This window comes from Rana temporaria, chromosome 1 (assembly GCF_905171775.1).
Source record: "Rana temporaria chromosome 1, aRanTem1.1, whole genome shotgun sequence".
NCBI lineage: Eukaryota > Metazoa > Chordata > Amphibia > Anura > Ranidae > Rana > Rana temporaria.
Window position 1 is genome coordinate 557,400 of NC_053489.1, and position 22,393 is coordinate 579,792.

Below are 22,393 nucleotides of genomic sequence, written 5' to 3' on the forward strand. Positions count from 1 at the left end.
TATAAACATTGATCAGACGGGAGATAGAGAGATACGAAGTAACATTGTTTATAAACATTGATCAGACGGAGATAGAGATACAAAGTAACATTGTTTATAAACATTGATCAGACAGGAGATAGAGAGATACAAAGTAACATTGTTTATAAACATTGATCAGACAGGAGATAGAGATACAAAGTAACATTGTTTATAAACATTGATCAGACGGGAGAGAGAGAGATACAAAGTAACATTGTTTATAAACATTGATCAGACGGGAGAGAGAGAGATACAAAGTAACATTGTTTATAAACATTGATCAGACGGGAGAGAGAGAGATACAAAGTAACATTGTTTATAAACATTGATCAGACGGGAGATAGAGATACAAAGTAACATTGTTTATAAACATTGATCAGACGGGAGATAGAGATACAAAGTAACATTGTTTATAAACATTGATCAGACGGGAGATAGAGAGATACGAAGTAACATTGTTTATAAACATTGATCAGACAGGAGAGAGAGAGATACAAAGTAACATTGTTTATAAACATTGATCAGACGGGAGATAGATACAAAGTAACATTGTTTATAAACATTGATCAGACGGGAGATAGAGAGATACAAAGTAACATTGTTTATAAACATTGATCAGACAGGAGATAGAGAGATACAAAGTAACATTGTTTATAAACATTGATCAGACAGGAGATAGAGATACAAAGTAACATTGTTTATAAACATTGATCAGACGGGAGATAGAGATACAAAGTAACATTGTTTATAAACATTGATCAGACGGGAGAGAGAGAGATACAAAGTAACATTGTTTATAAACATTGATCAGACGGGAGATAGAGATACAAAGTAACATTGTTTATAAACATTGATCAGACGGGAGATAGAGAGATACAAAGTAACATTGTTTATAAACATTGATCAGACGGGAGATAGAGAGATACAAAGTAACATTGTTTATAAACATTGATCAGACGGGAGATAGAGAGATACAACGTAACATTGTTTATAAACATTGATCAGACAGGAGAGAGAGAGATACAAAGTAACATTGTTTATAAACATTGATCAGACGGGAGATAGAGAGATACAAAGTAACATTGTTTATAAACATTGATCAGACAGGAGATAGAGAGATACAAAGTAACATTGTTTATAAACATTGATCAGACGGGAGAGAGAGAGATACAAAGTAACATTGTTTATAAACATTGATCAGACGGGAGAGAGAGAGATACAAAGTAACATTGTTTATAAACATTGATCAGACGGGAGATAGAGATACAAAGTAACATTGTTTATAAACATTGATCAGACGGGAGATAGAGAGATACAAAGTAACATTGTTTATAAACATTGATCAGACAGGAGATAGAGAAATACAAAGTAACATTGTTTATAAACATTGATCAGACAGGAGAGAGAGAGATACAAAGTAACATTGTTTATAAACATTGATCAGACGGGAGATAGAGAGATACAAAGTAACATTGTTTATAAACATTGATCAGACAGGAGATAGAGAGATACAAAGTAACATTGTTTATAAACATTGATCAGACGGGAGATAGAGAGATACAAAGTAACATTGTTTATAAACATTGATCAGACGGGAGATAGAGAGATACAAAGTAACATTGTTTATAAACATTGATCAGACAGGAGATAGAGAGATACAAAGTAACATTGTTTATAAACATTGATCAGACGGGAGAGAGAGAGATACAAAGTAACATTGTTTATAAACATTGATCAGACGGGAGAGAGAGAGATACAAAGTAACATTGTTTATAAACATTGATCAGACGGGAGATAGAGATACAAAGTAACATTGTTTATAAACATTGATCAGACAGGAGAGAGATACAAAGTAACATTGTTTATAAACATTGATCAGACAGGAGAGAGATACAAAGTAACATTGTTTATAAACATTGATCAGACTGGAGATAGAGAAATACAAAGTAACATTGTTTATAAACATTGATCAGACGAGAGATAGAGAGATACAAAGTAACATTGTTTATAAACATTGATCAGACAGGAGAGAGATACAAAGTAACATTGTTTATAAACATTGATCAGACAGGAGAGAGATACAAAGTAACATTGTTTATAAACATTGATCAGACAGGAGAGAGAGAGATACAAAGTAACATTGTTTATAAACATTGATCAGACGGGAGATAGAGAGATACAAAGTAACATTGTTTATAAACATTGATCAGACGGGAGATAGAGAGATACAAAGTAACATTGTTTATAAACATTGATCAGACGGGAGATAGAGATACAAAGTAACATTGTTTATAAACATTGATCAGACAGGAGATAGAGAGATACAAAGTAACATTGTTTATAAACATTGATCAGACGGGAGAGAGAGAGATACAAAGTAACATTGTTTATAAACATTGATCAGACGGGAGATAGAGATACAAAGTAACATTGTTTATAAACATTGATCAGACGGGAGAGAGAGATACAAAGTAACATTGTTTATAAACATTGATCAGACAGGAGAGAGAGATACAAAGTAACATTGTTTATAAACATTGATCAGACGGGAGATAGAGAGATACAAAGTAACATTGTTTATAAACATTGATCAGACGAGAGATAGAGAGATACAAAGTAACATTGTTTATAAACATTGATCAGACGGGAGATAGAGAGATACAAAGTAACATTGTTTATAAACATTGATCAGACTGGAGAGAGAGAGATACAAAGTAACATTGTTTATAAACATTGATCAGACGAGTGATAGAGATACAAAGTAACATTGTTTATAAACATTGATCAGACGGGAGATAGAGAGATACAAAGTAACATTGTTTATAAACATTGATCAGACAGGAGATAGAGAGATACAAAGTAACATTGTTTATAAACATTGATCAGACTGGAGAGAGAGAGATACAAAGTAACATTGTTTATAAACATTGATCAGACGAGTGATAGAGATACAAAGTAACATTGTTTATAAACATTGATCAGACGGGAGATAGAGAGATACAAAGTAACATTGTTTATAAACATTGATCAGACGGGAGATAGAGAGATACAAAGTAACATTGTTTATAAACATTGATCAGACAGGAGATAGAGATACAAAGTAACATTGTTTATAAACATTGATCAGACGAGAGATAGAGAGATACAAAGTAACATTGTTTATAAACATTGATCAGACGGGAGATAGAGAGATACAAAGTAACATTGTTTATAAACGTTGATCAGACGGGAGATAGAGAGATACAAAGTAACATTGTTTATAAACATTGATCAGACGGGAGATAGAGAGATACAAAGTAACATTGTTTATAAACATTGATCAGACAGGAGATAGAGATACAAAGTAACATTGTTTATAAACATTGATCAGACGGGAGAGAGAGAGATACAAAGTAACATTGTTTATAAACATTGATCAGACGGGAGATAGAGATACAAAGTAACATTGTTTATAAACATTGATCAGACGGGAGATAGAGATACAAAGTAACATTGTTTATAAACATTGATCAGACGGGAGATAGAGAGATACAAAGTAACATTGTTTATAAACATTGATCAGACGGGAGATAGAGAGATACAAAGTAACATTGTTTATAAACATTGATCAGACGGGAGATAGAGAGATACAAAGTAACATTGTTTATAAACATTGATTAGACGGGAGATAGAGAGATACAAAGTAACATTGTTTATAAACATTGATCAGACAGGAGATAGAGATACAAAGTAACATTGTTTATAAACATTGATCAGACGGGAGATAGAGAGATACAAAGTAACATTGTTTATAAACATTGATCAGACAGGAGAGAGAGAGATACAAAGTAACATTGTTTATAAACATTGATCAGACGGGAGATAGAGAGATACAAAGTAACATTGTTTATAAACATTGATCAGACGGGAGATAGAGAGATACAAAGTAACATTGTTTATAAACATTGATCAGACGGGAGAGAGAGAGATACAAAGTAACATTGTTTATAAACATTGATCAGACGGGAGATAGAGAGATACAAAGTAACATTGTTTATAAACATTGCTCGGACGTATTTCCTATAATACATGGGATGATATTTGTTGGTCTTTCTCGCGGAGGAAAGGAGGAAGTTGTATCTGAATGTTGGGATCGTTCGGCTCCATGAAGGACACACAGGGGTTAATCCCGCCCCCCCTCCTCCATACGCACAGCCCCGCCCCCTGTGTCCCCGGCCCCGCCCCCTCCAGACATGGAAGGTATCCAGGCCTCAGAGTCCAGCAATAAGTAATCTTCTGACATCCGTCATTAATTATCGATCGTTATATAAGACGCATTCCTCGCTTATCGCCCAACCGGTGACAAGGACACGCCCACACAATACCGAGGCCCCGCCCCCAAACGTGACATTTCACTTCTACATGGAGAATTCCATATTCAGGGTGAGATGTCCCTCCCCTCCCCCCACCTGTCTTATTCCAGACCCGGGAACTCAGCACAGGGATGGTGGGAACCCCTCATAATGGGCACAGCGGGTGTACAGACCCAGGAACTCAGCACAGGGATGGTGGGAACCCCTCATAATGGGCACAGCGGGTGTACAGACCCGGGAACTCAGCACAGGGATTGTGGGAACCCCCTCATAATGGGCACAGGGATGGTGGGAACCCCTCATAATGGGCACAGCGGGTGTACAGACCCGGGAACTCAGCACAGGGATGGTGGGAACCTCTCATAATGGGCACAGCGGGTGTACAGACCCGGGCACTCAGCACAGGGATGGTGAGAACCCCTCATAATGGGCACAGTGGGTGTACAGACCCGGGCACTCAGCACAGGGATGGTGAGAACCCCTCATAATGGGCACAGCGGGTGTACAGACCCGGGCACTCAGCACAGGGATGGTGGGAACCCCTCATAATGGGCACAGCGGGTGTACAGACCCGGGAACTCAGCACAGGGATGGTGGGAACCTCTCATAATGGGCACAGCGGGTGTACAGACCCGGGCACTCAGCACAGGGATGGTGAGAACCCCTCATAATGGGCACAGCGGGTGTACAGACCCGGGCACTCAGCACAGGGATGGTGGGAACCCCTCATAATGGGCACAGCGGGTGTACAGACCCGGGAACTCAGCACAGGGATGGTGGGAACCCCTCATAATGGGGCACAGCGGGTGTACAGACCCGGGAACTCAGCACAGGGATTGTGGGAACCACCTCATAATGGGCACAGGGATGGTGGGAACCCCTCATAATGGGGCACAGCGGGTGTACAGACCCGGGAACTCAGCACAGGGATTGTGGGAACCACCTCATAATGGGCACAGGGATGGTGGGAACCCCTCATAATGGGCACAGCGGGTGTACAGACCCGGGAACTCAGCACAGGGATGGTGGGAACCCCTCATAATGGGGCACAGCGGGTGTACAGACCCGGGAACTCAGCACAGGGATTGTGGGAACCACCTCATAATGGGCACAGGGATGGTGGGAACCCCTCATAATGGGGCACAGCGGGTGTACAGACCCGGGAACTCAGCACAGGGATAGTGGGAACCCCTCATAATGGGGCACAGCGGGTGTACAGACCCGGGCACTCAGCACAGGGATGGTGAGAACCCCTCATAATGGGCACAGCGGGTGTACAGACCCGGGAACTCAGCACAGGGATGGTGGGAACCCCTCATAATGGGGCACAGTGGGTGTACAGACCCGGGAACTCAGCACAGGGATGGTGGGAACCCCTCATAATGGGGCACAGTGGGTGTACAGACCCGGGCACTCAGCACAGGGATGGTGGGAACCCCTCATAATGGGCACAGTGGGTGTACAGACCCGGGAACTCAGCACAGGGATGGTGGGAACCCCTCATAATGGGCACAGCGGGTGTACAGACCCGGGCACTCAGCACAGGGATGGTGAGAACCCCTCATAATGGGCACAGCGGGTGTACAGACCCGGGCACTCAGCACAGGGATGGTGGGAACCCCTCATAATGGGCACAGCGGGTGTACAGACCCGGGAACTCAGCACAGGGATGGTGGGAACCCCTCATAATGGGGCACAGTGGGTGTACAGACCCGGGAACTCAGCACAGGGATGGTGGGAACCCCTCATAATGGGGCACAGCGGGTGTACAGACCCGGGAACTCAGCACAGGGATGGTGGGAACCCCTCATAATGGGCACAGTGGGTGTACAGACCCGGGAACTCAGCACAGGGATGGTGGGAACCCCTCATAATGGGCACAGTGGGTGTACAGACCCGGGAACTCAGCACAGGGATGGTGGGAACCCCTCATAATGGGCACAGCGGGTGTACAGACCCGGGAACTCAGCACAGGGATGGTGGGAACCCCTCATAATGGGGCACAGGGATGGTGGGAACCCCTCATAATGGGGCACAGCGGGTGTACAGACCCGGGAACTCAGCACAGGGATGGTGGGAACCCCTCATAATGGGCACAGTGGGTGTACAGACCCGGGAACTCAGCACAGGGATGGTGGGAACCCCTCATAATGGGCACAGCGGGTGTACAGACCCGGGAACTCAGCACAGGGATGGCGGGAACCCCTCATAATGGGCACAGCGGGTGTACAGACCCGGGAACTCAGCACAGGGATGGTGGGAACCCCTCATAATGGGGCACAGCGGGGGTACAGACCCGGGAACTCAGCACAGGGATGGCGGGAACCCCTCATAATGGGGCACAGCGGGTGTACAGACCCGGGAACTCAGCACAGGGATGGTGGGAACCCCTCAGTAGAGAATCTCGGATTTTCCTGGATTCCGGGATCTGGGTGGGGACCCTCGATAAGGAGACACATAATTCCCGATCTCGGGACTTTCCATTGAGAGTTGTCGGGACACTCCGACATGGCGGTCATTACCACGGTGACCGGTTGTGGAAGGTCGGGGGTTGGGTAGTGTGGGGGAGGGGCTGGGAGGACGATGGATCCCAGCTGTCCCTCTACAGGAAGAGCGGTCAGAATTCTTCTCCTTATTTCCCCGGAGATCTTCATGGATCCGGATTCCCAGGACCGGCAGACCAGGAAATGAGCGGAAGACGTAGAAAGAGAAATATTCTAATCATTCCCAGAGCCGGGGACACCGGTGTGTCCATCACATGTATGGGGGGCCCAGGGATTGGTCCAACCATCTCCCACCATCAACCCAACACATCAACCCCAACATGGCCATCCTCCAACCACACACCGCCATCTCCTCACCCTACACCACCATCTCCCACCATCAACCCAACATGGCCATCCTCCAACCACACACCGCCATCTCCTCACCCTACAACGCCATCTCCTGACCCTACACCGCCATCTCCCGACTCTACACCACCATCTCCCACCATCAACCCAACATGGCCATCCTCCAACCACACACCGCCATCTCCTCACCCTACACCACCATCTCCTCACCCTACACCGCCATCTCCTCACCCTACACCACCATCTCCTCACCCTACACCACCATCTCCTCACCCTACACCACCATCTCCTGACCCTACACCACCATCTCCTCACCCTACACCACCATCTCCTGACCCTACACCACCATCTCCTCACCCTACACCACCATCTCCTCACCCTACACCACCATCTCCTGACCCTACACCACCATCTCCTCACCCTACACCACCATCTCCTGACCCTACACCGCCATCTCCTGACCCTACACCGCCATCTCCTGACCCTACACCGCCATCTCCCGACCCTACACCACCATCTCCTGACCCTACACCGCCATCTCTCGACCCTACACCGCCATCTCCTGACCCTACACCGCCATCTACTCACCCTACACCACCATCTCCTGACCCTACACCGCCATCTCCTGACCCTACACCGCCATCTCCCGACTCTACACCGCCATCTCCTGACCCTACACCGCCATCTCCTGACCCTACACCACCATCTCCTCACCCTACACCACCATCTCCTGACCCTACACCGCCATCTCCCGACCCTACACGCCATCTCCCGACTCTACAACGCCATCTCCTCACCCTACACCGCCATCTCCTGACCCTACACCGCCATCTCCCGACCCTACACCGCCATCTCCTGACCCTACACCGCCATCTCCTGACCCTACACCGCCATCTCCCGACCCTACACCGCCATCTCCTGACCCTACACCACCATCTCCTGACCCTACACCGCCATCTCCCGACCCTACACCGCCATCTCCTGACCCTACACCGCCATCTCCTGACCCTACACCTCCATCTCCTCACCCTACACCTCCATCTCCCGTCTCTACAACGTCATCTCCTCACCCTACACCTCCATCTCCTGACCCTACACTGCCATCTCCCGACTCTACACCGCCATCTCCTCACCCTACACCTCCATCTCCTGACCCTACACCGCCATCTCCTGACCCTACACCGCCATCTCCTCACCCTACACCTCCATCTCCCGTCTCTACAACGTCATCTCCTCACCCTACACCTCCATCTCCTGACCCTACACTGCCATCTCCCGACTCTACACCGCCATCTCCTCACCCTACACCACCATCTCCCGATCCTACACCACCATCTCCCACCATCAACCCAACACATCAACCCCACATGGCCATCCTCCAACCACACACCGCCATCTCCTCACCCTACACCACCATCTCCTCACCCTACACCGCCATCTCCCGACTCTACACCGCCATCTCCTGACCCTACACCGCCATCTCCTGACCCTACACCGCCATCTCCTGACCCTACACCGCCATCTCCTGACTCTACACCGCCATCTCCTGACCCTACACCACCATCTCCTCACCCTACACCGCCATCTCCTCACCCTTCACCACCATCTCCTGACCCTACACCACCATCTCCTCACCCTACACCGCCATCTCCTGACCCTACACCGCCATCTCCCGACTCTACAACGCCATCTCCTGACCCTACACCACCATCTCCCAACCCAACACCGCCATCTCCTGACTCTACACCACCATCTCCTCACCCTACACCACCATCTCCCACCATCAACCCAACACATCAACCCCACATGGCCATCCTCCAACCACACACCGCCATCTCCTCGCCCTACACCGCCATCTCCCGACTCTACAATGCCATCTCCTGACCCTACACCACCATCTCCTCACCCTACACCACCATCTCCTGACTCTACACCACCATCTCCTGACCCTACACCACCATCTCCTGACTCTACACCGCCATCTCCTGACCCTACACTGCTGTGGGGGTGATGTGAGGGGGCAGAGGACATTACAGTGGGGGGGGGGTGATGTGAGGGGGAAGAGGACATTACAGTGAGGGGGGGTGATGTGAGAGGGGCAGAGGACATTACAGTGGGTGGGTGATGTGGGAGGGACAGAGGACATTACAGTGGGGGGTGATATGAGGGGGGCAGAGGACATTATAGTGGGGGGGGGGGTAATGTCAGAGGGGCAGAGGACATTACAGTGGGGGGGTGATATGAGGGGGCAGAGGACATTATAGTGGGGGGGTGATGTGAGAGGGGCAGAGGACATTACAGTGGGGGGGTGATATGAGGGGGCAGAGGACATTATAGTGGGGGGATGATGTGAGGGGGGCAGAGGACATTACAGTGGGGGGGGTGATATGAGGGGGCAGAGGACATTACAGTAGGGGGGTGATATGAGGGGGGCAGAGGACATTACAGTGGGGGGGGTGATGTGAGGGGGGCAGAGGACATTACAGTGGGGGGGTGATATGAGGGGGGCAGAGGACATTACAGTGGGGGGGTGATGTGAGGGGGGCAGAAGACATTACAGTGGGGATGAGGGGGGCAGAGGACATTACAGTGGGGGGGGTGAGGGGGGCATAGGACATTACAGTGGGGGGTGATATGAGGGGGGCAGAGGACATTACAGTGGGGGGTGATGTGAGGGGGGCAGAGGACATTACAGTGGGGGGTGATATGAGGGGGGCAGAGGACATTACAGTGGGGGGGGGGTGAGGGGGGCAGAGGACATTACAGTGGGGGGTGATATGAGGGGGGCAGAGGACATTACAGTGGGGGGGGGTGAGGGGGGCAGAGGACATTACAGTGGGGGGTGATATGAGGGGGGCAGAGGACATTACAGTGGGGGGGGTGAGGGGGCAGAGGACATTACAGTGGGGGGTGATATGAGGGGGGCAGAGGACATTACAGTGGGGGGTGATGTGAGGGGGGCAGAGGACATTACAGTGGGGGGTGATATGAGGGGGGCAGAGGACATTATTACAGTGGGGGTGATGTGATAGGGGCAGAGGACATTACAGTGGGGGGGGGTGATGTGAGGGGGGCAGAGGACATTACAGTGGGGGGGGGGGTGATATGAGGGGGGCAGAGGACATTACAGTGGGGGGTGATATGAGGGGGGCAGAGGACATTATTACAGTGGGGGGTGATATGAGGGGGGCAGAGGACATTACAGTGGGGGGGTGAGGGGGGCAGAGGACATTACAGTGGGGGGGGGGTGATATGAGGGGGGCAGAGGACATTACAGTGGGGGCGGGTGATGTGAGGGGGGCAGAGGACATTACAGTGGGGGGTGATGTGAGGGGGGCAGAGGACATTACAGTGGGGGGGGGTGATATGAGGGGGGCAGAGGACATTACAGTGGGGGGGTGATATGAGGGGGGCAGAGGACATTACAGTGGGGGGGTGATATGAGGGGGGCAGAGGACATTACTCTGTAGACGGTTCGGTTCTCCATGGAGATCTCTGCGTTCCGGAGATGTTTCCTCTGTAGATTGAAGTCTCTGAACGGCACGGAAAGCACAGATCTCTATCTCTTGGTTCCCACAGTGGTGAGGGACTCCTCCACCATCCTCGGCGGCTGGGGGAGGTTGGGTGGGGGCTGTGTTTAGAGAGATGGCCTCTAATTTTAGGCCCCTTTCACGCGGATGGATATAATGGATCTTACCGCAGCTAGAAGGACACAATGCTTTCCTATGGCCCCCTTCACACACTGCGTCCAGGTGCGATTTGGCGCAGCTATCGGCACAGAACCGCAGGAAATCGCAGTGCACGGTGTCAGCTGCGTATGGTATGAATCTTGAGGGGGAACTCCACGCCAAATTTTAAATAAAAAAACGTCATGGGTTCCCTCTCCGGGAGCATACCGGGCCCTTGGGTCTGGTATGGATTTAAAGGGGAACCCCTATGCAGAAAAAACGTTGTGGGGGTCCCCCCCAAAATCCACAGTAGCCCCTTATCCGAGCACGCCGCCCGGCCAGCCATGTCCCTATCATATGGGGAGATATCCTGGCCTGCAAAATAGGATGTCATGAAGGGTGGGGGGTCAGCACTGTGATGTAATGAAGGGTGGGGGTGACCAGGGGACATTCCCTGCCACTCCCACACATGCGGTAGGCAAATTAGGCGGCCACCTTATTTGCCTAATTAGAGAGCCGTCTCTGGTGGGTGGGCTCTTGACTTTTGAAGGTGGGGGGCTCTTGACTTTTGAAGGTGGGGGGGGCTCTTGACTTTTGAAGGTGGGGGGCTCTTGACTTTTGAAGGTCGGGGGGCTCTTGACTTTTGAAGTTGGAGGGCTCTTGACTTTTGATGGTGGGGGGCTCTTGACTTTTGAAGGTGGGAGGGCTTTTGACTTTTGAAGGTGGAGGGCTTTTGACTTTTGAAGGTGGAGGGCTCTTGACTTTTGATGGTGGGGGGCTCTTGACTTTTGAAGTTGGAGGGCTCTTGACTTTTGAAGGTGGGGGGCTCTTGACTTTTGATGACGGGGGCTCTTGACTTTTGATGGTGGGGGCTCTTGACTTTTGATGGTGGGGGGCTCTTGACTTTTGATGGTGGGGGGGGCTCTTGACTTTTAAAGGTGGAGGGGTCTTGACTTTTGATGGTGGAGGGCTCTTGACTTTTGAAGGTGGGGGGCTCTTGACTTTTGAAGGTGGAGGGCTCTTGACTTGATGGTGGGGGGCTCTTGATTTTTGAAGGTGGGGGGGCTCTTGACTTTTGAAGGTGGAGGGCTCTTGACTTTTGAAGGTGGGGGCTCTTGACTTTTGAAGGTGGGGGCTCTTGACATTTGATGGTGGGGGGCTCTTGACTTTTGAAGGTGGGGGGCTCTTGACTTTTGAAGGTGGAGGGCTCTTGACTTTTGATGGTGGAGGGCTCTTGACTTTTGAAGGTGGGGGGCTCTTGACTTTTGAAGGTGGGGGCTCTTGACTTTTGAAGGTGGAGGGCTCTTGACTTTTGAAGGTGGGGAGCTCTTGACTTTTGAAGGTGGGGGGCTCTTGACTTTTGAAGGTGGAGGGCTCTTGACTTTTGAAGGTGGGGGGGCTCTTGACTTTTGAAGGTGGGGGGGGGGCTCTTGACTTTTGAAGGTCGGGCGCTCTTGACATTTGAAGGTGGAGGGCTCTTGACTTTTGAAGGTGGGGGGCTCTTGACTTTTGAAGGTGGGGGGGCTCTTGACTTTTGAAGGTGGGGGGGGGGGGCTCTTGACTTTTGAAGGTCGGGCGCTCTTGACATTTGAAGGTGGAGGGCTCTTGACTTTTGAAGGTGGGGGGCTCTTGACTTTTGAAGGTGGGGGGCTCTTGACTTTATGAAGTTGGAGGGCTCTTGACTTTTGAAGTTGGAGGGCTCTTGACTTTTGAAGGTGGGGGAGCTCTTGACTTTTGAAGGTGGGGGCTCTTGACTTTTCATGGTGGGTGCTCTTGACTTTTGAAGGTGGGGGAGCTCTTGACTTTTGAAGGTGGAGGGCTCTTGACTTTTGAAGGTGGGGGCTCTTGACTTTTGATGGTGGGGGGCTCTTGACTTTTGAAGGTGGGGGGCTCTTGACTTTTGAAGGTGGAGGGCTCTTGACTTTTGAAGGTGGGGGGGCTCTTGACTTTTGAAGGTGGGGGGGCTCTTGACTTTTAAAGGGGGAGGGCTCTTGACTTTTGAAGGTGGGGAAGGGCTCTTGACTTTTGAAGGTGGAGGGCTCTTGACTTTTGAAGGTGGCTGGGCTCTTGACTTTTGATGGTGGAAGGGGCTCTTGACTTTTGAAGGTGGGGGCTCTTGACTTTTGATGGTGGGGGGCTCTTGACTTTTGAAGGTGGGGGGCTCTTGACTTTTGATGGTGGGGGGCACTTGACTTTTGAAGGTGGGGGACTCTTGACTTTTGAAGGTGGGGGGCTCTTGACTTTGGAAGGTGGGGGGCTCTTGACTTTTGATGGTGGGGGCTCTTGACTTTTGAATGTGGGGGGGCTCTTGACATCTGATGTAGGAGGGGGTGGGGTCCTCTGGACATGTAGTCTTGCAGATACAACTGGTCCTGTAAAGGCGACCAGATGGCTGATGAGGTCCACAATGAAATGGAGTTTGACACCCCCGATCTCCCCCTAGACATAACAAGTGCCGGAGGACCCAGGAGTTGGTGGGGGGGACCCAGGAGTTGGTGGGGGGGGACCCAGGAGTTGGTGGGGGGAGACCCAGGAGTTGGTGGGGGGACCCAGGAGTTGGTGGTGTGGGGGACCCAGGAGTTGGTGGGGGGGGGCCAGGAGTTGGTGAGGGGGGACCCAGGAGTTGGTGGGGGGGGGCCAGGAGTTGGTGAGGGGGGACCCAGGAGTTGGTGGGGGGAGACCCAGGAGTTGGTGGGGGGACCCAGGAGTTGGTGGGGGGTGGACCCAGAAGTTGGTGGGGGGATCCTGGGATTGGTGGTATTGTTCGGTTAGACTCTACATGGAGATCTCAGTGACCTCGGTCAGACGATCAGCAGGATTTGGAGACAGACAAGGTAGAAGAGTCACGGGACGGACACACAGGGATCTCCGGACTCACCTCCAGAATCCATCAGCTTCAAACTCCATTTCTTTTCATAGGTGAACACGGCCCTGTGGGGGGGAGGGGAAACACACATCAGAATCGGCAAAACTTCCACAAATCTCCACATTTTGGGTAAAAATGGTTTAATCTTTATGAGTGAATTTCCCCCATCCATAGCCGACCCCCCCCCCCCCACCTATTCAGAGACCTTTTCAGGATCCCCCTGATAATCCTCCCGGGATCAATAATCCTTTATTTTCACCATGTGATTATCATAAGAGAAGATGGAGGGGTCTGTATGTCAGTATCGGGGTCCTGTATGTTGGTATTGGGGTTCTGTATGTTGGTATTGGGGTTCTGTATGTCAGTATCGGGGTTCGGTGTGTTGGTATTGGGGTTCTGTGTGTTGGTATTGGGGTTCTCTGTGAGTCGGGGGAGTCAGAGAAGTCGGAGGAGTCGAAGAAGTAGGAGGGGCCGGAGGAGTCGGAGGGGTCGGAGGAGTCGGAGGGGTCGGAGGATTTGAAGAAGTAGGAGGGGGCCGGAGGAGTCGGAGGGGTCGGAGGAGTCGGAGGAGTCGGAGGAGACGGAGGAGCTGGAGGGGTCGGGGGAGTCGGAGGGGTTGGAGGAGTCGGAGGGGCTGGAGGGGTCGGAGGAGTCGGAGGAGTCGGGGGAGTCGGAGGGGTTGGAGGATGCAGAGGGGCTGGAGGGGTCGGGGGAGTCGGAGGGGTTGGAGGAGTCGGAGGGGCTGGAGGGGTCGGAGGGGTCGGGGGAGTGAGAGGGGTCAGAGGAGTCGGAAGGGTCGGAGGGGTCGGAGGAGTTGGAGGGGTCGGAGGAGTCGGAGGGGTCGGAAGAGTCGGAGGGGTCGGAGGAGTCGGAGGGGTCGGAGGAGTCGGAGGGGTCGGAGGATTTGAAGAAGTAGGAGGGGGCCGGAGGAGTCGGAGGGGTCGGAGGAGTCGGAGGAGTCGGAGGGGTCGGAGGAGACGGAGGAGCTGGAGGGGTCGGGGGAGTCGGAGGGGTTGGAGGAGTCGGAGGGGCTGGAGGGGTCGGAGGAGTCGGAGGAGTCGGGGGAGTCGGAGGGGTTGGAGGATGCAGAGGGGCTGGAGGGGTCGGGGGAGTCGGAGGGGTTGGAGGAGTCGGAGGGGCTGGAGGGGTCGGAGGGGTCGGGGGAGTGAGAGGGGTCAGAGGAGTCGGAAGGGTCGGAGGGGTCGGAGGAGTTGGAGGGGTCGGAGGAGTCGGAGGGGTCGGAGGAGTCGGAGGGGTCGGAGGAGTCGGAGGAGTCGGAGGGGTCGGAGGAGTCGGAGGCGTCGGAGGAGTTGGAGGGGTCAGGGGAGTCGGAGGGGTCGGAGGAGTCGGAGGGGTCGGAGGAGTCGGGGGAGTGAGAGGGGTCAGAGGAGTCGGAAGGGTCGGAGGGGTCGGAGGAGTTGGAGGGGTCGGAGGAGTCGGAGGGGTCGGAAGAGTCGGAGGGGTCGGAGGAGTCGGAGGAGTCGGAGGGGTCGGAGGAGTCGGAGGCGTCGGAGGAGTTGGAGGGGTCAGGGGAGTCGGAGGGGTCGGAGGAGTCGGAGGGGTCGGAGGAGTCGGGGGAGTCGGAGGGGTCGGAGGGGTCGGGGGAGTCGGAGGAGTCGGGGGAGTCAGAGGGGTCGGAGGAGTCGGAGGGGTCGGAGGTGACTCAGGATAATTGTAGAGACAGAGCATCTCAGGAGGGATTATCCGTCTGATCTGTACATTGTTCCTCAGTCTCCTTCCTGTTGCGGTAATTAGCGCAGTAATTTGCTTTGTTCTTGGATCGGAGGGGTCGGAGGGGTCGGAGGAGTCGGAGGAGTCGGGGGAGTTGGAGGGGTTGGAGGAGTCGGGGGAGACGGAGAAGTCTTGTTCTTGGGTTTGGGGGTCGGTGGAGGGGACTCAGGGGACGGTTCCAGTCACATGTGTGGGGCCTGCTGGGGGGGACGCTGGAAGAACTGGGAATACTGGTGTGTATGAGGGGTGCGGAGGCCTCACATATGTCCCACACATGTACTCCATGGGAGGAATGTCTGATAATATATGGACTGACACATTCCTGAGGGGGGGTCCGGGTCCAATACATGAGGAGCCCTCTGAGCACACACAGCACCACCAGATTGTACAATCAAAAAACGGAGGAAAGTCGTCTATGTACCTCCCATTCCAGACTATGGAGGAACGTCCTCTATGTACCGCCCATTCCAGACTATGGAGGAACGTCCTCTATGTACCGCCCATTCCAGACTATAGAGGAACGTTGTCTATGTACCGCCCATTCCAGACTATGGAGGAACGTCCTCTATGTACCGCCCATTCCAGACTATAGAGGAACGTCGTCTATGTACCTCCCATTTCAGACTATAGAGGAACGTCCTCTATGTACCTCCCATTCCAGACTATGGAGGAACGTCCTCTATGTACCGCCCATTCCAGACTATGGAGGAACGTCCTCTATGTACCGCCCATTCCAGACTATGGAGGAACGTCCTCTATGTACCGCCCATTCCAGACTATGGAGGAACGTCCTCTATGTACCGCCCATTCCAGACTATGGAGGAACGTCCTCTATGTACCGCCCATTCCAGACTATGGAGGAACGTCCTCTATGTACCGCCCATTCCAGACTATGGAGGAACGTCATCTATGTACCTCCCATTCCAGACTATGGAGGAACGTCCTCTATGTACCTCCCATTCCAGACTATGGAGGAACGTCCTCTATGTACCGCCCATTCCAGACTATGGAGGAACGTCCTCTATGTTCTCCCATTCCAGACTATGGAGGAACGTCATCTATGTACCTCCCATTCCAGACTATGGAGGAACGTCATCTCTGTACCTCCCATTCCAGACTATGGAGGAACGTCGTCTATGTACCGCCCATTCCAGACTATGGAGGAACGTCCTCTATGCACCGCCCATTCCAGACTATGGAGGAACGTCGTCTATGTACCTCCCATTCCAGACTATGGAGGAACGTCCTCTATGTTCTCCCATTCCAGACTATGGAGGAACGTCATCTATGTACCGCCCATTCCAGACTATGGAGGAACGTCCTCTATGTTCTCCCATTCCAGACTATGGAGGAACGTCATCTATGTACCGCCCATTCCAGACTATGGAGGAACGTCGTCTATGTACCTCCCATTCCAGACTATGGAGGAACGTCCTCTATGTACCGCCCATTCCAGACTATAGAGGAACGTCCTCTATGTACCGCCCATTCCAGAGCCTGGGATACTTATGTACATGGGAGAAGTCTGTGATACTTATGTACATGGGAGGAGTCTGTGATACTTATGTACATGGGAGAAGTCTGTGATACTTATGTACTTGGGAGGAGCCTGTGATACTTAAGTACTTGGGAGGAGTCTGTGATACTTATGTATATGGGAGGAGCCTGTGATACTTATGTATATGGGAGGAGCCTGTGATACTTATGTACATGGGAGGAGTCTGTGATACTTATTTACATGGGAGGAGTCTGTGATACTTATGTACTTGGGAGGAGTCTGTGATACTTATGTACATGGGAGGAGTCTGTGATACTTATGTACTTGGGAGGAGTCTGTGATACTTATGTACTTGGGAGGAGCCTGTGATAATTAAGTACTTGGGAGGAGTCTGTGATACTTATGTATATGGGAGGAGCCTGTGATACTTATGTATATGGGAGGAGCCTGTGATACTTATGTACATGGGAGGAGTCTGTGATACTTATTTACATGGGAGGAGTCTGTGATACTTATGTACTTGGGAGGAGTCTGTGATACTTATGTACATGGGAGGAGTCTGTGATACTTATGTACAGACGCAATTAGTTCTGGGTCTTCTTCTTCGAGTGCGGCACCCATCTTTAGGGTGTCTGCACCACGGCGCCCCCTGGTGCTATGGCCCACCGGGGCGGGGCGTGTGTGCCACGCGGAGTTCCTGGTTCTGGGACCAAGTTGGTCCGGAACAATTGAGCTGTGGCGGGGTGCCCAGTGGTCGACTTGGTTCCCAATCCTGAAGATCCCAAGCGAGGTAGCTGATCGGTGGGGAGTCCGTCTGAGGAGCGCCATTGAGAGGCTGGCGATCCAATAGGGTCTCGACAAACCACCGGGGATCGATGTATCCGGACACCGAGAGGCTGGTCACCTGTCAGTCGGTACCAGAAAGTAACTAGACGGAGATCCAGACATAATTCTACCAAGGAGGGTCATCTCCGTAACTACAATCAGGAGCAGGGCCGGCAACATGGGCACTTGCCTTGCGGCGCCAGGGAACCGGGCGGAAAATTGACCGGGACAGTCGCCCGCCCACCCGATCGTAGAGTGTGTCTGTGTGGGCTGCCGCTGCGGGCGGCATCTGAAGGACGAGTCCCCACGGTCCCCGCAGTGGCGCTGACCTGTGCCGTGGGTCACTCTGTCAGATAGTCTCACTGTCTGTCTCGTCCTTGGCTACGCGGCGGCGGCGCCTACGTCAGTGAGTGACACAAGTGGCCACGCCCCCCGGTTCCCCTGCCCGCTCAGCTCGGCTGCATGATGTGAAGGAGCGAGAGCTGCAGGACGGCGGAGGAGCCACGAGGTAAATGTGCCGCCCAAAACAAACCGGCAGCTCCTCGGGGGCAGGGCATCTATATATATAGAGGATTATTTCCTTTTTTATTTTTAATAAATTTGCAAAGATTTAAAACAAACTTCATTGACGTTGTCATCATGGGGGACGGTTTGTAGAATTTGGGGGGGGAAATAATAAATGTATTCCATTTTGGTATAAGGATGTGATAAAATGTGGAAAAAGTGAAGCGCTGCGAGTACTTTCCGGATTCTCTGTATATAAAGGAGGGGGAGTGGCCTGAGCCCCCCCAGTCCTCTCCACCAAGAAGGCGAGACATTCCCAATGCGGAACACCCCCCTCCATGTGAACCTTTCTATACTGCACTCAGCAGGCAGGGGTGGAACTACAACTCCCAGCAGGTCCTGTGGCTGCCCAGATATAATGGGAATGGAGAATTACAAGAGCCGAAGATCTGGCAGCTCCATGTTGCGGACCGGAGTCTCTCCGGCACCCCGGGGGTTAAACGTGACGGGATATTTCTCCATTGTACTTCACATACCAGAAGACGGAAATATTCCAGGAATGTCCCATTGTCCCCGAGCGACACCGGATACAATGACAATACCACAAAATTACACCCCGCCCCCTTCCTCTATCCAATGCTTTGTGTCATATACACAAGAGCTGACACTCTAATCCCACAATATACCCCTCCCCTTCCTCTAACAAACACTGTGTGTGATATACAAGAGGTGACACTCTAATCCCACAATATACCCCTCCCCCTTCTTCTATCCACCACTGTGTGTGATATACACAAGAGCTGACACTCTAATCCACCATGTGCCACATCTGCTCAGTGCCGAACTCCTGGAGTGCTGAGCCCCTCACTATATAATGAGACTCAGGGGTGAGACCACCATGTGTCACATCCCCCGGAGGGCTGAGCCCCTCACTATATAATGAGAGTCAGGGGTGAGACCTCCATGTGCCGCATCCACCCGGAGTGATGAGCCCCTCACTATATAATGAGAGTCAGGGTTGAGACCTCCATGTGCCGCATCCCCCCGGAGTGCTGAGCCCCTCACTATATAATGAGAGTCAGGGGTGAGACCTCCATGTGCCGCATCCCCTCGGAGTGCTGATCCCCTCACTATATAATGAGAGTCAGGGGCGAGACCTCCATGTGCCGCATCCCCCCGGAGTGCTGAGCCCCTCACTATATAATGAGAGTCAGGGGCGAGACCTCCATGTGCTGCATCCCCCCGGAGTGCTGAGCCCCTCACTATATAATGAGAGTCAGGGGTGAGACCTCCATGTGCCGCACCCCCTCCGGAGTGCTGAGCCCCTCACTATATAATGAGAGTCAGGGGTGAGACCTCCATGTGCCCCCCCCCCGGAGTGCTGAGCCCCTCACTATATAATAAGAGTCAGGGGTGAGACCTCCATGTGCCGCACCCCCTCCGGAGTGCTGAGCCCCTCACTATATAATGGGAGTCAGGGGTGAGACCACCATGTGCGGCATCCCCCCAGAGTGCTGAGCCCCTCACTATATAATGAGAGTCAGGGGTTAGACCTCCATGTGCCGCATCCCTCCGGAATGCTGAGCCCCTCACTATATAATGAGAGTCAGGGGTGAGACCTCCATGTGCCGCATCCCCCCAGAGTGCTGAGCCCCTCACTATATAATGGGAGTAGGGGGTGAGACCTCCATGTGCCGCATCCCCGCGGAGTGCTGAGCCCCTCACTATATAATGAGAGTCAGGGGTGAGACCTCCATGTGCCGCATCCCCCCGGAGTGCTGAGCCCCACACTATATAATGAGAGTCAGGGGTGAGACCACCATGTGCCGCATCCCCCCGGAGTGCTGAGCCCCTCACTATATGATGAGAGTCAGGGGTGAGACCACCATGTGCTGCATCCCCCCGGAGTGCTGAGCCCCTCACTATATAATGAGAGTCAGGGGTGAGACCTCCATGTGCTCCCCCCGGAGTGCTGTGCCCCTCACTATATAATGAGAGTCAGGGGTGAGACCTCCATGTGCCGCATCCCCCCCGGAGTGCTGAGCCCCTCACTATATAATGAGAGTCAGGGGTGAGACCTCCATGTGCCGCATCCCCCCGGAGTGCTGAGACCCTCACTATATAATGAGAGTCAGGGATGAGACCTCCATGTGCCGCATCCCCCCGGAGTGCTGAGCCCCTCACCATATAATGAGAGTCAGGGGTGAGACCTCCATGTGCCGCATCCCCCCGGAGTGCTGAGCCCCTCACTATATAATGAGAGTCAGGGGTGAGACCTCCAAATGCCGCATCCCCCCGGAGTGCTGATCCCCTCACTATATAATGAGAGTAAGGGGTGAGACCTCCATGTGCCGCATCCCCCCAGAGTCCCCTCACTATATAATGAGAGTCAGGGGTGAGACCTCCATGTGCCGCATCCCCCGGAGTGCTGAGCCCCTCACTATATAATGAGAATCAGGGGTGAGACCACCATGTGCTGCATCCCCCCGGAGTGCTGAGCCCCTCACTATATAATGAGAGTCAGGGTTGAGACCTCCATGTGCCACACCCCCCCGGAGTGCTGAGCCCCTCACTATATAATGAGAGTCAGGGGTGATACCTCCATGTGCCGCATCCCCCCGGAGTGCTGAGCCCCTCACTATATAATGAGAGTCAGGGGTGAGACCTCCATGTGCCGCACCCCCCGGAGTGCTGAGCCCCTCACTATATAATGAGAGTCAGGGGTGAGACCTCCATGTGCCGCACCCCCCCGGAGTGCTGAGCCCCTCACTATATAATGAGAGTCAGGGGTGAGACCTCCATGTGCCCCTTCCCCGGAGTGCTGAGCCCCTCACTATATAATGAGAGTCAGGGGTGAGACCTCCATGTGCCCCTTCCCCCCGGAGTGCTAAGCCCCTCACTATATAATGAGAGTCAGGGGTGAGACCTCCATGTGCCGCATCCCCCCGGAGTGCTGAGCCCCTCACTATATAAAGAGAGTCAGGGGTGAGACCTCCATGTGCCGCATCCCCCCGGAGTGCTGAGCCCCTCACTATATAATGAGAGTCAGGGGTGAGACCTCCATGTGCCGCATCCACCCAGAGTGCTGAGCCCCTCACTATATAATGAAAGTCAGGGGTGAGACCTCCATGTGCCGGATCCCCCCCGGAGTGCTGAGCCCCTCACTATATAATGAGAGTCAGGGGTGAGACCTCCATGTGCCGCATCCCCCCGGAGTGCTGAGCCCCTCACTATATAATGAGAGTCAGGGGTGAGACCACCATGTGCCGCATCCCCCCAGAGTGCTGAACCCTCACTATATAATGAAAGTCAGGGGTGAGACCTCCATGTGCTGCATCCCCCGGAGTGCTGAGCCCCTCACTATATAATGAGAGTCAGGGGTGAGACCTCCACGTGCCGCATCCCCCGGAGTGCTGAGCCCCTCACTATATAATGAGAGTCAGGGGTGAGACCTCCATGTGCTGCATCCCCCCGGAGTGCTGAGCCCCTCAATATATAATGAGAGTCAGGGGTGAGACCTCCATGTGCCCCCCGGAGTGCTGAGCCCCTCACTATATAATGAGAGTCAGGGGTGAGACCTCCATGTGCCGGATCCCCCCGGAGTCCTGAGCCCCTCACTATATAATGAGAGTCAGGGGTGAGACCTCCATGTGCCGCATCCCCCCCAGAGTGCTGAGCCCCTCACTATATAATGAGAGTCAGGGGTGAGACCTCCATGTGCCCCCCGGAGTGCTGAGCCCCTCACTATATAATGAGAGTCAGGGGTGAGACCTCCATGTGCCGCATCCCCCCGGAGTGCTGAGCCCCTCACTATATGAGAGTCAGGGGCAAGACCTCCATGTGCCGGATCCCCCCGGAGTGCTGAGCCCCTCACTATATAATGAGAGTCAGGGGTGAGACCCCCATGTGCCGCATCCCCCCGGAGTGCTGAGCCCCTCACTATATAATGAGAGTCAGGGGCGAGACCTCCATGTGCCGCATCCCCCCGGAGTGCTGAGCCCCTCACTATATGAGAGTCAGGGGCGAGACCTCCATGTGCCGGATCCCCCCGGAGTGCTGAGCCCCTCACTATATAA

General features: G+C 52.6%; 1 protein-coding gene across 1 annotated transcript in view; it reads right to left on the reverse strand.

Moving 5' to 3' along the window:
* LOC120918358 (mucin-17-like) overlaps positions 1–22,393 on the reverse strand; it is a 70,959-nt gene that overhangs the window by 31,895 nt on the left and 16,671 nt on the right. The window contains exon 2 of the mRNA XM_040329910.1: positions 13,772–13,824. Within this exon, the coding sequence (XP_040185844.1) occupies positions 13,772–13,824 (53 nt within the window). The remainder of the gene's footprint in view (positions 1–13,771; positions 13,825–22,393) is intronic.